Raw genomic sequence first — 16,504 nt, 5'->3', positions numbered from 1 at the left:
AGACAGCATAACACAGTATGTGTGTGCAACATCACTCCCAACCAGCTGAGTTCTCCTGTTGAATATGCTGTGTAAAGGATGCAGTTTGTGGCCTACTGAGAAGGGCAGCATGTTGAACAGTATAGTGAATGCATAATAGAAGTGAATAAACATGTATTATTTATGCTTGTCGATTTTCTGCTCCTCACACACAAAAAAAAATTACCACATCTACACCATACAGTGTCACTGATACCCATGTGTAGAGGCTTAAGTGCTGTGAGGACATCATGTTGGAGGCTTAATGGATTTTTTACAACACTCAAAAAGAATTAAAATAGAATTTAATACTCCCTATATTTCGTCTTAGTCACTAGGACTTCTACGGGGATTACAAAAACAATTAATGTAACATGCACACACAAATCTTAATACTAAGCCCAACCATGTGGGTGACACTAAAGTCCTATCTAGGTGGAGCGCCCTCTAAGGGCAGTAGTAGGTGGCCTGGAATGTAAGGTGGGACCTCTGGTGATGAGTGTTTCCCAAATCTTCAGAAGCTTAATGCAACCGTATTTATTAAGATTTGGTTGGTTTCTGAGAGCTGCTTCTGCCCACCACAGCAAATTCAAGAAAGAGAGACTTTTCTTAGAAGCAGCAGCAGCTCTCAGAAACCAACCAAATCTTAATAAATATGGTTGCATTAAGCTTCCGAAGATTTGGGAAACACTCCACCAGAAGTCCCACCTTGCATTCCAGGCCACCTACTACCGCCCTGTGGTTGGGCTTAGTATTGTAAGATTTGTGTGTGCATGTTACATTAATTGTTTTTGTAATCCCCGCAGATGTTCTAGAGACTAGGACGAAATATAGGAAGTATTAAATTCTCTTTTAATTCTTTTTGAGTGTTGTAAAAAATCCATTAAGCCTCCAACATAGTGTCACTGATAGTAAATTTCGGAACTACTTTTTTTCTCAGATATTGCTTCCACATGATGCACAATGTATTCCTGCAGCATTTGGATCACTGAGTGCTGCTCTACAAGTCCTTAAACAGAGATACTTTAATTTTGATCACCCTGTCTGCACATGTATATATGCAATGGATCACAAACTACATTGGTACATATTGCATTGGGCTGAGAATAACTGCTTAGCTAATCATTGACCATAGCCTTTCCTCTGGGGAAAATAAATAAAAACAAAAATAGAATCATTTAAAAAAAAAGATACGGTAATTATGTTTTATTATATTTTATTATTAAGTAAAAACTACATCAGCAGTTAATCGTTTCTTAAAGTACTGTTGCTTTTAATTTCTGTTGGCTGCCTTGAGAGTTACTATGTTGTTATCGAATAAATTTTTTTTTCCCTATTAGTCTTCACTGTGGGTAATTCTTCTTTAACCAGATGTTATGTAGGTTATAGGTGAGCCATCCAGATCATTGGGAGTTTCAGGGCCATCATTTTTGTTGGGATTTGGTTGTTGACAAGCATTTCACAGGCTTCCTTGAACTTACATTCTTACCAGGTTTTGGTCCAATGTAAGGACTGGGTGCCTGTCCATTCAATCCAGTGGCATGTTTCAAGTGCATGGTCAGAAAGACCTATTTTCCATGATGAAGTACCTTCATCATGAAAAGCAGATTTTTCCAGTGTTAACACAATTCTACTGGAATTCTTAAGAAAATTCTTTGTCGCCAAATCTCTTCATTATATCCTTGGCTGTTTTCAGGGGAAATGGGAATGGAAAAACTCTTGAAAATTCAGCCAGTACAACCAACACAATCAATCTCTGCTTTGCAGATGATGTGCTAATTGATACCAACATTCATCTGTCCAAAACCACCTAATAATCTCTGTAAGAATGCAACATTAAGTTAATTGTCGACAGTAATAAAACCAAAGTCTGGGGAAAAAAATACATTAGAATGATACATTAAATAAATGATTGCATTTCTCAGAGTGGATAGAAGATTTTCAGTGCCTTGGTTCCTATATCAGTAGACTACTGAGCATAGTACTCTTCAATTTCATAAAAGCCTAGCTAATATCTGAAAATTCAAGCTCATGACCACAAACACCAAAATTTATTTCTACAAATTTTGGTGTTTGATCATATTTAGACATGTTTCCTATATGGAACATCACTACTCAAACACTAACAGCTTTGGATAGCATTCCTTTGATCAGTAGAGTGTGTGTGTGTGTGTGTGTGTGTGTGTGTGTGTGTGTGTGTGTGTGTGTGTGTGTGTGTGTGTGTGGCAAGGCCATCTCACGAATACTACTCTTGAAGAAAGTGCAGCAAAAGATGTCTAATAGAAACAACTTGAAGAAAATTAGCTAAGATAGGTGGACACCAACTTAGACATTTATCTTTGGTTTTTACTGATCTGCCTGAGCCATATATACTCAAGCAGATTTGTCTAATTTGGACTGATTGTATGAAGTTTTTAACTATGTTATAAAAAGCATTACTTTACTCAAACAGATTTGATTTTAAATATAATTTGTATATAGGGACAATGTTGATAATTTTTTACTTGACATGTTATGTATATTATACATTATTCAGCTATTTTTTTTATTTTGTTATTCTAGCTGTAACTGTCATAATGGCATAGCATGACCTTTGTTATGTATATTATACATTATTCAGCTATTTTTTTTATTTTGTTATTCTAGCTGTAACCGTCATAATGGCATAGCATGACCTTTGTTTTCCTTGCACCAATAAGCCACAAACCAATCTCATTTGGCTAGTGGAAGCATTTATGTTACCCTAGTTTTTGGTAGCTCAGAGTTTTCCTTTATATAATAAGAAATGATTTAGAAGTGCATTATTAGCAATATGATAATCCTCATTGATGGTTGAAAGTTTATTTGGAAATGAACAATTTCTTGAAACATCTGACAAACTTCTTTAGTTGAGAGACTTCTTTTGCTGTTCATATAGATCTAAAACAGCATATAAATTGCATCATGAACACTAGTATAGCAATAGTTATTGCTATATCCATTATCTGATATATCCATTAGCTCACAATAAGATAAAATGTTTTTTTTCCTCAGAACAATTCCCTGCAAGATTATGACAAAACTGTAAACATTATTCTGGTGCATACCCAAGGGGAATGCATTGATTGCAATTTTATATTATAATTCTGACTTTTAAAACATCTAACCCTTTCTTCATTAAGTTTTATTATTGTTATTGATCATTTCAAAAATTCTTTATAATGTAATTATTTTGATATGCCAATAATTTGTAAACTGTTAGTTCATTTTATTTGACCAACATAGGTTACAAAAGGGAAACATTGGAAAGATGTAGCAGGAGCAATAGGAATTGGAGCATCTTCCAGTGCAGCTTATACATTAAGGAAACAATATATTAAACATTTATTACCATTTGAATGTAAATTTGATAGGGGAGGTATTGATCCACAGCCTATAATAAGTCAAGTAGAGGCATCATCCAGAAAAAAGAATTCCAAAAGCAGTGCAGGTGGGTACTTATTATATTAATTTATTATGTTTTGTGTGTGCGTTTGTTCATAAATGTTGTTAAACAATATGGATGTGAGTGCTTGCTACACAATTTCATTCCTAATGTAAATTAAATCTCTCATGGAAGCAGTATGCTTAAACGCTTGCTTATTCTCACTTTCTGCTATAGCCTTTCACTCCCAACTCTTCTATGTAGAAGGAACTTTGAATTTGCAAATGTGATCTTTACATTATTGAATATGAATTTATGGTCAACAGTGTCTTGCTAGGCTTGTGATACAGTTGATAATACAGTTGAATCTCACTATAACAAACAGTTATTAACTCACTCACTATAATTAACAGAAACTGTTAACTAGAGTCCATAAGCATGCCACTGTGTTAAAATCAACTTCTAAATTTAAAATCAGAGGTTGTAGTTACTTAAATTCTGCTATTGGGATTTCCTCACTTGGCTAAACATATTCTTGAAAAGCAAATGCAGTTAATCTTATGGTCAAATAGACTGAATTTCTTAAACTCAATTTTAAAAAAAAAAAAAAAAAAAACAATATTAAATGGCCAGTATTCAAATTTAAGCAATTTGAGTATCTTTTCACCAAGACCCAGTGTTAGGATGGTGAAAACAATTATCACAGTAGCAGCAGAAGCTAAGACTCATTTTTGACAGAAAGCTTATGTTCCTTGCATATATTGGTCAACTAAGAGGATAAAAATGCAAAAGTCCACTGAATGTCCTTTACACTCTATCCTCTACAGCACATATGGGCAACCGCAGGCCGGATCTGGCCCTAATCTATTTCAGCGAAGTTTGTCTGATTCATGGTGGGAGAAAACATGGTGTGTTCTACTAACTCAAATTAAGCTGATGTCATATGACTTGCACAAAACATACTATGTTTTCTCCAACCAGTCTCTTTCTCACTTTGACTAGTGGCGTATGAACGTGTTACAACGTGTGAGTTCGGTACCTGCGTTGGTGTTGTGCTTTGTTCAGTGCCTGCATTGATGTTGTGTTCTGTTCAGTGCCTGCGGTGTAGAAGACAGTTTTGTTTGACAATTCTGAATATCGCTTATAAATTTGGAACAATGTCAGTGGTTATTGTAAAAAAAAGAAAGAAAAGTAGATGCAGAGAATCGTCAATTTCAAGACAACTGGACGGAGGATTATTATTTTATTCTGAATAAAGGTTTGCCTGTATGTTTGCTGTGCAACGAATCCGTATATCCATCAACAAAGAATACAACTTGAAGAGACACCTTACTTCGAGACATGCGGATCACCCAAAAATTGATGGACAACTACGAAAAGATGAAATACAGAAGTTGAAGAAGTACTTGGATACCCAGCAGCAAATGTTCAACAAGCAAAGAATGCAGCACCACAGCATTGCCAAAGCCAGCTTTGTGGTATGCAAAAAAATCGCTAAGCATTCTAAGTCATTTGGTGAAGGAGAATTTATCAAAGAATGTCTGCTGGATGTTGCAAGGATAATATATCCTGAAAAGAAAAAAGACTTCGAGAATATTTGTTTGTCGAGACGTACTGTTGTCCGACAGATAGAAATTATGGCCGATGATATCAAAAAAAGTTTAAAAGAGAAGATTGCGAGATCGGAAGCATTTTCAATTGCTTTGGATGACAGCACCGATGCCTCCGATACAGCACAACTAGCAATATTTATTCGAGGAGTTGATGCAGATTTCAACATCACAGAAGAATTATTGGTGCTTCGGCTGTTAAAAGGAACAACTACCGGTAAAGATATATTTGAAACAGTCAACACAGTCTTCGAGAGATTTGGGCTTGAATGGAGTTCACTATCTTGCATATGCACTGATGGAGTCTCTGCACTGGTTGGTGCACAGAAGGGATTTATTGGAATAGTTCATGAAAGAGGAATAGAACTACAGATCCATCCGGAAAATTTAACAAATTTTCACTGCATTATCCACCAGCAAAATCGATTAAATTCACAAATGTTATGGAAGTTGTAGTAGCCAGTATTAACTTTATTAAGTCACATGCACTTAATCACCGCCAATTTAAGGAGTATTTGGGAGACTTATTTTCGGATTATGAAGATGTGTCTTATTATTGTGAAGTGAGGTGGTTGAGTAAAGGTAAAATGTTAAAACAATTTTATGATCTGAGACAAGACGTTGCAGATTTTATGGACATAAAAGGAAACACAATTACCAGGTAAAAGATGATGAGTTGGTGTGTGATTTAGCATTCCTTGCAGATGTCACTGGATGCCTAAACGAATTGAATCTTAAATTGCAAAAACAAGGACAATTGGTTTATGAGCTGCATGGACATGTCATAGCTTTTTGTAATAAACTAAGATTGTTGGAAAGTCAGATAAAAGCTAAAAATTGTTATCATTTTCCTACTCTAGCAACTCATAAAAATATCCCTTATAATTGTTATGGAGATGAACTGAAGGCACTAATAGAGCAATTTGATACAAGGTTTGCTGACTTCAAAAACAAAGACTCCACATTTGCTATATTTGCTCGTCCGATGGATGCTGATGTAAATAATACGCCAGAAAACTTACAGATGGAACTTATTGAGCTTCATGTGGAAGAAAAATATACAAATTAAGGTGCCTTTTCAAGAAAAATCATTTGTCTTTTTGGCAGCATATATATGTATGAACAGTTTTTTTTTCGAATATGAAATAGAATAAATCAAAAATTCGGACAAGAATAACAGACGAAAACCTCAAAAATTCTATGCAATTATCCTTAAGTAATATTAACGTCAATATTGATAGTCTCGTAGTTGAAGTACAAGGCCAATCTTCACATTAAATTGCTATGTCGTTCATTATATTATAAAATTTATGTAGAGCTTGATGCCAAAGCATTGTATTATAAATAAATGAAATACGAAGTAACAACTTGTTTTAATTCATTTAATATTCATTTATTTTATTTAATAATTTGGTCCGGCCCTTGACTCGGAGACAGAATGATAATTTGTCCCCCGAACTAGGAAAGGTTGCCCATGCCTGCTCTACAGAATAGAATTTGGATATATTTCCCTTGCTTTGCCTTTATCGTGCAATATTCAGTCAAAGCAATATCCCAAGTTTGCTGTTTTCTGCATGAGAAAGTATTCCTCCAAGGGTTGGATCCTATCCATCATTAGGATATATATAGCTACTTGTGTATTTCACACGTTGCCCAGTCACAGTCTTTACGTCAAAGCATATGAATGAACCTATACCATCACTTTAATAGAAATAGTTGTCTCTTAACAATGCCTTAAAAATAGTCTCTTCCAAAAATAATTATGCTAGTATTTTTTTTCTCTACATTGGGAAGCTCAATATTATACACATTAGGCTGCTTATTTGGTGTGTGTGTGAGAGAGAGAGAGAGAGGAGATTTTGCATGCTGATGGCATGAATGTTGACAATCTGCTCCAAAATCTAACAATATTCTCCCATTGCATATTTTACCCCATCATGCAGCCTCTCACTATGCCAGGTTAAGGAAGTTTCATATTCATGATAAAAGTTTGAGTGAAACAGTAAAATTAAAAATAGTATTTAATGATTCTGGTATTTCATCTCAGTTACAGAGACATTGTCAGGAGCACAAAATGAGACATGTAACACACACACACAAAAGCACCACCAAACTAACTGAAACACAGGGACAAAAGGCTAGAGTCCTAACTAGGTGAGGTGCCCTCTATGAACACCTGTTGGAAAGTTTAATGCAACCACATTTATTCAAATTCAAATTATTTTTAATAGCAGCAGCAGCAGATTCTAAAAATAGTCTTTCTCTTCTTTAAATTTGCTGTGATGGAGCATGATGGTCTTTTTCCAGTGGACTTTGTGAGATGTATCCAAAGCATGGTCTGCAAGACCAGACTGACCATAGTCATAACCGAATAGTCTGACCTTGCAGACCATTCTTTGGATACATCTCACAGAATCAATTGGAAAAAGATCATCATGCTCCATCAGTCAATTTAAAAGACAAACACTATTTTTAGGATCTGCTGTTCTTAAAAATCAGCCTAATTTGAAATAAATTGGTTACATAAAACTTACTTCTCAAAATATGGGAATCATCAATTGAAATCCCAGTTTACATTCTAGGCCATAGACAGGTGTTGATAGAGGATACCCCACCTAGTTAGGACTCTAGTCTTTTTGTCCACATGTTTCAGTTAGTTTTGTGCTGCCTGTGTGTGTGTGTGTGTGTGTGTGTGTGTGTGTGTGTGTGTGTGTGTGTGTGTGTGTGTGTGTGTGTTACAAGTCTCATTTTATATTCCTGATAATGTCTCTGTAACTGAGATGGAATACCGGAAGCATTAAATACTATTTTTAATATTAGTCCGCACGGTTAGCCTAGTGGCTTTGCGCTTCGCAACCATATGCCTTGGGAAGGAGTGTCCTAGGTTCGATTCCCGTCCACGACATGAGGAGCTTAAGGATCTTCCTCAGCCATAGCCAAGTTAGCCGGTCTTGGGCGTGGGCAGCAGGGTTTTTTCCGCCAGTTTATCTGGGGTTTTTCATCCCGCAAGCAGGCAAACTGGCCCCATGAACACAGGTTACAGTCATAAATACTTACGGCAAGGAAGGCAACGGGAAACCACCTTGCTCATAATCATCTCTCCCTAGAATGGTAGCATATAGCTACCCTCCCGCGGCCGTATGGCAGATGGGAACCAGAAGAAGAATAATTTCCTAGTGCTATTTCACTTCATTAAACTTTTATCTTGAGTTTTTCCCACCACTTAAGCCTTAACACAGATAAGTTTCATATTCCATCCATTATATTTTATTTAGTCCATGCGGTTAGTAGTTATGCACTTCACAACCATATGCCTGGGAAAGAAGTGTCCTGGGTTCAATTCCCGTCGCCGACGTGAGGAGCTTAAGGATCTTTCTCAGACATAGCCAAGTTCACTAGTCTTGGGTGTGAACAGCAGGGTTTTTCTCCCCAGTTTATCCCCCCCCCCCACAGCAGACAAACCAGCCCTGTGAACACACGCAGCTACAGCCGTAGGAAATACCAGGAGACATAAGGCTAGTTACCTTATCAGGTACGACTTAGAAGGGCTAACAATAGCTCTGTAATAGGCAGTAGGCCTAATACTTAGAAAGAAGAAGATATATTATTTACTTGCATTTGTTAAATGCACATATAGCAGAGCACTGTGATTTCTTGCTCATCTATATTGACAGTTTGAGATAGACTAGATATAATACAGTGAGGAAATACAGCAGTACAATCCTCTTGAATGCAGTAATTATATAGATGAACTGCTTGCCATTCATCTATATTCATCTATACAGACTCAGATTCTTCACAGGCCATCTCCTTCTGTGTACAATCTTCATCTAGTACTTTGATGTTCTACAAATATTGTTTAAATGATCCTTACTTTTGATGTTTGGTTGTGCTAGATTTCTGACCATGTTGGAATTTAAGTGAAATGAGACTGCAGATGCATCTCATTCTTTTTTGATGTACTATTTGTCATATCCTTGTATAGACTATAGACAGGTGGTTATAAAATTAAAACTAATTTATTAATGGTAGTCATCATGACAGGAAGCACTAAGAAATAAATTGCATGAGATTAAGACTGAAATTCAGCATTGCAGTGTCTAGTCAATGTAAAAAAAAAAAAAAAAAAAAGAGAGAGAGAGAGAGAGAGAGAGAAAAAGTTGTTCTCACTACGTTCTGCGTAGGTCACAGTTATTTTACACATTCTTGTGTACTGTATGCTTGATGATCCAATGTGTGTGAACAATGCAACACTTGTCTTTCAATTTACCATGTTCTTGTTAGAGTGCTAGCAATTCACTCAAGAAACAATGAAACTTTTACTAATCTGGCTGAACTATATACACTCAGGCAATTGTAAGATTCAGAAGAATTGTATGAAATTTTTAACTTTGTACAGAGAATTAATTTTTATAAACACAACTGATTGTGAATGCTATTTATGTGTAAATACAGAATTGCTTAAATTTTTAAGATTTGGTTTTTTGTACATAATATCTAATTTGCTAATTATTATTATTTTTTTTAATACTTTGTGTATTACTGCAACCTTTAGAATGGTGCAGTATTGCATCTGCTCTCCTTGCACCTACAAATCACAAATCAACCAACCCGTGAATGACTAAGTACAACCAAACCACAAACAAGTAACAATAGGAGCAGCCAACCACCAGTGAACAGCCGTGTGATCAATCTGAGTCACACCACGAATAATGGTGAACTCTCATTAATATAAGCTTAAACTTTGCAGTGGCACTGTGGACCATTAACAAATTGGATTTTATATATCATATTGATAGAAGCATAATGTTTCTCTCTACTAACATAGCTGATAAAATATAGTTAGAAACTTCTGACATTTTAAATAATACTAAAGCAATAATTAGCAACCTCACCAAAACAGAATTAGCAGATGTGAGATCCTTAAATGAAAATCAGTATTAATTAATTAAAGGAAATTACTAAAGCTAATTAAAGTAATGCTACCAATATTTTAAACTGAACAACTTACCTACAAGAAAATGAACCCATTAGTCTCTGACAACAATATCTATCGATTTGTCAAATTTAACCAAACTAACTGGATTAAAAAACAACAACAACATAGAATTATATAAGTTTATGTCCTAGCTGTCAGATACAATAAAAAAAATTGCTTTCACACAATACTTGCTCCCCAAGAATTTATGGGTCTTCCTTAGATACACAAAGAGAAAGTACTGCTTGGTTGATACTTGAAAATATCGAAACCAAGGAGTTTGTAGGTTATTACTCCCTGTGATATTCTAAATAAAATTAAGAACATCACACTTAACAAAAAATGATTTATTAGTCAGTTTTAACATATCTACCAATTCACAAATGTCCCATTTACACCCTCTGCCCAAAAAGAAACCGAACTTTTGACAGAAAATAAAACATAGCCAATTATAATTATTCAAATCATCTATTTCAATTAATATATCTCCCTCAGCTTCGATACAGTGTTTGACATGGTCAATTAATTCGTTAAGTGATTTTTTTATATCGGTTTTTGGGATACTATTGAGGGTTGTGGTTACTGCCACTTGAATGTTTTCAATGTTGTCGTATCGCTTTCCTTTCTCACGGTCACTTTGAAATCGCTTTAAATACTTGTAAACTTCAGTATGGGATAAGCATTCATCATCATATGCTTTTTAATGTGTTTCAGTAAAACTCTTACCAAGTTTAACACAAAAGTCAATCGGAGCTCTCTGTTTGAAACTCATTTTCCAACCGTTTGGCAAAACACACTATCACTCTTGGCACTGTAACTTGGCTTCTAATGAAACAATGTCATAAACAGGTGACAAATGAAGGTTGCCTCTTTTGACAACAAAAAGATACAACAGGTGGTGCCACTAGTTTCTTCTATTTTTGAAAAGTTCGGTTTCTTTTCGGACAGAGGGTGTAGTGACACAGTTCTTTTAGAGGGCAAATTTCTGCCTATCGCAGTCCTTGTTATCCGTTTACTATGTTCTTGTTATTTCATGTGATAAAATACCACTATTCTCTTCTGTTGTCAACTTTGTATGGACTCTTTTGGGCATAGGTCCCTTTACTTTAAAAACGCAAAGTTTAGCTGAGGTATGTTGATATTTTCATTATTTGCTTCCACGGCTACCAAGCTTTGAATAAACAACACAGATACATACAATTTATTATTGATATTGAAAGTCAGAATGCACTTCCATACCGTAAACCTAAGCCATACCTTGCCAGTACATATATGTAAACTCTTAGCATTACCCAGTACAAAAACTAGGTGTCATTAACACAAAAACGGAACTATAAATATTTGCTCCATTGAGCAAATGCTTAAGTATGAATTACAAATTATCAGCAATACTCTCCTGAAAAATGACTACAGCAAAGATACTATCAACCAAAATTCTTCACAAGGCTGCACCTAAAAATAAATTACAATAAAACCATAGCCATTCCATACATTAAAGTGATAACAGAATACTACACAAATATAACCTTAAATGCCGCCTTTGAATCTCTTGCAAAATTAGGGAACTTATTTAACTCCACCAAGGACCATCCCCCTTCTCACCCATCTCATCCCTCTCCCCCAAACTGAAGCATACCATATTCATTGTACCTGTAACTTGCCTTATATATAGGCAAAACTGGATACATGATTCCTCTCCAGAAAAAGGAACCCAAAATTACACATTAAATTTAATAACTGTAGTAAATCTGGCCTTTCTCATTATGACCTGGATGTTCTTCACAGAATTGACTGGAAGGGTTCCTGTCCCTTACATTAAACCAAAATTGGTATTAGTGTAAATTTAAAGAATCGTGTAAAATTCTTGTTAACCACCCTAATCTCAACAATAGTGATGGCCTGAAAATTTTGAGAATATGGGTAGCCCATATTTAACCCACATGACTTTATTTTAGCAGGTCATAATAATTAGCACTGGACTATTTCATAATTTACTAATCATAATTTATTAATAACAAACATCATTCCTTATTTAAATACAGATTGGACTCTAATTAATGTAGTATCATTAAAGGTTAATAAGAATTTGGCTTCTGGCCATGTAAAACAGGACAGTAACTTGGAAGTTTTATCAAAGGTCAAGCAAGTAGAGTAATGGTTGACCAAATTAGTGGTACTTTGGCATACTGTTTATATGTGTGTTTATATTTACGTATACTCAACACTGCTTGGAATGAAGTCAACAGACACCCTCATCGGCAAGGTACATTGCGCCATGTAACGAGCCGTGTGTTTGTAGCCAATATAAATTTGAGGATTTGATGCTCCCGAGTCAGTACAACTTTCTGGTGAAATGGCTGCGAGAAGGGAACTGATGGAGTTTGAAAGATGTGCTGTGCTGAGTTTGAAAGATGTGCTGTGATTTGCCAAACAGATAGACCTGTGACATGCACAGCATGTCACAGGTCTATCTGTTTGGCAAATTGTTGACAAATTGGGCCATTCCAGGTCAACTGCAAGTGCTATTCACAGTGGATGACTGAAGGTTAATATGTACAAACTGCCATTTATCCACTGACACATTGAATGCAAAGTTCTGGGCATTGACTGGGACACAAATCTGCACAAAAACATTCAGAAACGAGGCTCACAACATGGGTTTCCATGGTAGGACCATATTGTGAGCCCCACATTACCCAAACCAACATGCAACGTTGTCGTCAGTGGTGCAGAGAGCAGGTACAGCAGGATGTGGAAGCTTGGAAAGCTGTGGTATAGAACGACAAATCATGCTGCACTCTCTACTGAGCTGATGGATGGCGGTGGATGTGGCAAATGCTCAGTGAATGTCTCTTACTAGAGTGCATAACCCCAACTATGAAATTTGGAGGCAGTAGTGTGATGGCATGGTCCTGTTTTTTCTGGTTTGGCCTTGGACTTCTGTTTCTGCTGCTACGAACACTCAACTCTGAGAAGTATCTGAACATTCTGGACAATGCAATGCTTCCTACTTTGTGACATTTCTACGGAATTGACCATTGTCTCTTTCAGCAAGACAGTGTGCCATGTCATGCTGCTGCTCTAACCACAAACCAAGCAGGTAGGCTGCTGCTCTAACTGCTTGGTTTGTGGGCATGAACATCACCACACTTGACTGACCTCCACAGAGCCCTGATTTCAACCATTTTGAACATTTGTGGGATGAACTAGTGTTAGGTGAGGTTGAGGAATGTCCTCCCTCTAGGACCTCACTACATACCTATAGGAGGAATGGTTCAAAATTTCTATTGATTGCTATGGTACAATTGTGGAAAGTATTTTCTGTAGGATTGCTGCAGCCATTGCAGCAGGAGGAGGAGGTTCTGCATCTTGTTATGGTTGGTGCCATGGCTGTTTGTTCTTCATACTATGGTGTTCATTGACTTCTTCCCAAGCAGTGTATGTGTGTTATGCTTATACTCCAAATGATTACCTTAATATAAAGATCAAAAAGTCAGAAAATTAAAGTTATATTACTCTTAACGCAGTAGTAGAAAAAGTGCTTTAACTTCTATAAAAAGAAACAAAATTGTAATTTGTTTCTGATGAAGTGTTCAAACTATGCCTGAGTTGTACTTTCTTCAGCAACTATGCCTCTCCTAAAAATATACTTTTTTTTTTCCTAGGTCAGGAAACAAATCAAAGATACATCCTTTAGCCTCTCATATTTGATGTTGTAGTAATGCTACACATGACTTACAGATGTCTTTTATTTTAGTGAATATTAGTAATTTTATTAATTTTAGTAGTATTTTACTTACTTTAGACTGTAAAGTTGTGAAAGATAGTATCTCCTGATTGAAAAAAAACTCTTTATTTCATTCATTGGAAACTTTTCATGATCAGTTAACTTGATAATGTGTGTATGTGTGAATGAGATGATATTATAAAAAGAGGGAAAGAGGGTGTAAATTATGCAAAGAAAAAAGCAATATATTTTGAATGTATTTAAGAACAAGACTGCAAATTCACTTGTTATTTGTCTCTGATAACTCTGAATGGGCAAATAGATTTCTGGAACCTTTTGTGCATGTGTGCGTGCATGCACACGACACATATAGGGAAGGACAACTGTCAAGTTAACAGTAAGAATGACAGATGTTTAGACTATTAATAGAGCGTAGATAGGGAGATAATTCAACTTTAGTCTGCCTCCTCTATAATGAATGCAAATAGTCAAAGTAATTGTGATTTGCAAAATGGAGTCAAACTTAATTGAAAATAAACAAATTAATGAGTAGTGAAGCTGTCAGTTCTAAGAATTAGCTTTTTTTTTCTTGTTTATTGAATATAGAATCCTTTTAAGTTCTGTAAAGAATATGATGAATTCAGTGGTCTTTTTATTGACTGATTTTGATTATTGTTTTATTCATTTCTCCTTAGCTGTGGCAAATCAGGATCCTTATCCATCTGCTTCAGCTAATCAAATGATGGATGGCTATCCTGCATCTTCTTATCCTGGGCCATATCCACCGAGTTCAGGTCCTCATGGAGGCATGATACCTAATGCAGAATATCCATCTCCAGCTTCTGGTCATCATCCTTCTTATCCTGGTCAAATACCCAATCACACAGGAGGCGATGGAACAATGGATCCTTTTAGTGATGAAATGCCATCTTCCCAATACCAAAGACATAATTCTGCAGATACATATGGATATTCTCAAGGCTCCATGAACACAGTGATGCCTCCTTATTCTAGCACACAATCAAGCATGACAGGTGGATCATTTGGATATAGTAGTGCTGCTACCACTGTTCAACAGCAAGAGCAGTATAGTGAACAATACCCTCCAAGTATTGTACCGTCTTCTGATAGTAGCTACAGTAACAGAACTATGGTGCAAGATCCTTATGGCCCACCACCTGGTGGATATCCTCCAAATAGGACTGTTGGGCAGCATAACCCACCACAGTATTCACCATATCAAGGACCTTGTGAACAGGAAAGGTATTTTTTTTTTTTTTTTTTACTTTGTTGAAGTAGTATAATTATGCATGTATCGATGGGAGAACTGTGTGTGTATTGCTATTTTTTACTTGTAGTATAATCAGCAATTACACTTTGCCATTCCATGTACTAGCATCAGTCTGTAACAAATATTACTGCTAGTACACAACTTTTACTACAGATAATCCTTACTTTTTAAATTATCTAATTTAAAGAAGCTAACTCTTCAGAGACAAAATGAATAATCCTAATGTATTATTTCTCATCTAGTTCTGCAGAACAGTTGTGTTTTACAGATGCACTGAAGGTGTTCTGCAAGTTTTATTTTATTTATTATTTTTTTTTGAAAAAGAATACAAAAATTGTATCTTGTTTTTTTTAACACACACATGTGAATCCACCCATGAAAAGTTATAAACTTATGGTACATTAGTACCATAAGTTGATAACAGACTGTGGGTTACTTTATTATACATGCAGAAGATGCTCAGCATGAACTTTTCTAAGTAATTTCAGGCTACACTTTGTAGTATTATACCAAGTGATGTAGTATTATACCAACATTTATTTCTCAACTAAACCTAGATATTCAATAGCAAACACTCCATTCTCTTTCACATAGGCATTCAGTATCAGTCACTGAATGTCTATGGGAAAAAGAGTGGATTAATTGGTGAGAGAAGTCATTTATCAGCTTAACTGCTCTCTTCTTTTACTGTCAAGTATAGTATTTTTAAGGAATCTCTTGGAAATAACATCACAAATGTGAAAACAGTTAAACCACAGCTTCTTGGTTGAAAAAAAAGATGCACCGTGACCAGCCAACAGGCTCTCGCAATATTTTAAATATGATGTGTCTTCATCATGGGAGACCCAAACTATCCACATATATCTATTGTACCTTTTTTGAAGTGGTTAACTGACAAGGCACTACTCACTTGTATTCTGTACTTTTAATCATATTTGAGATTTCTGGTCGAATTTCATCTACTATAGCTACCGTTCCACATTTCAGTTTTTTTTTGGCTTTTTCTACTTCAAGTATGGATATGTGCTCTGACTGCATTCCTGTTAAGTGTTTTCTACCACCATTCTGACACCATTTGTTCCATTCAGCAGTCTTGAAAGTAATTACTCCAGACATCTAGAATATCTTTATCTTCAGTTTTCATATCACCTTTATCATCTCTGGTTCTTTTTACATACTTTTTCATCCAATTCTAAGCTTTTTTCAATAGCCTCCAGAATATGCATGGTGCACAGTGCCATTGCTACGTTGGATGAAGAATTAGAGATTCATGAAAATGAGGTTAAAAAGCTGTTGCATAACCTAGATATGAATTTGTCAATAGGGACAGATGGAATATCATCCCATTTGCTAAAGGAATGTTCAGCTGAATTGACTAGGCCTTTCATACATTTGTATAACTTAAGTCTCAGTTCAGGAATGTGTAATAATTCCATTGCACAAGGGTGGTGCAAAAACTGATGTGTCAAACTACTGA

General features: G+C 35.7%; 1 protein-coding gene across 5 annotated transcripts in view; it reads left to right on the top strand.

Moving 5' to 3' along the window:
* osa (trithorax group protein osa) overlaps nucleotides 1-16,504 on the top strand; it is a 561,898-nt gene that overhangs the window by 461,184 nt on the left and 84,210 nt on the right. For all 5 annotated transcript variants that reach the window (XM_090409351.1, XM_090409350.1, XM_090409349.1 and 2 more), the window contains 2 exons: nucleotides 3,283-3,487; nucleotides 14,432-14,999. In XM_090409351.1, coding sequence (XP_090265477.1) covers nucleotides 3,283-3,487; nucleotides 14,432-14,999 — 773 coding nt within the window. The remainder of the gene's footprint in view (nucleotides 1-3,282; nucleotides 3,488-14,431; nucleotides 15,000-16,504) is intronic.

This window comes from Typopeltis vanoorti, chromosome 19 (genome assembly GCF_054136105.1).
Source record: "Typopeltis vanoorti isolate ZY-2024b chromosome 19, IOZ_Tvanoo_1.0, whole genome shotgun sequence".
NCBI classification, from domain to species: Eukaryota; Metazoa; Arthropoda; class Arachnida; order Uropygi; family Thelyphonidae; genus Typopeltis; species Typopeltis vanoorti.
This window is presented reverse-complemented; position numbering and strand designations above follow the sequence as displayed.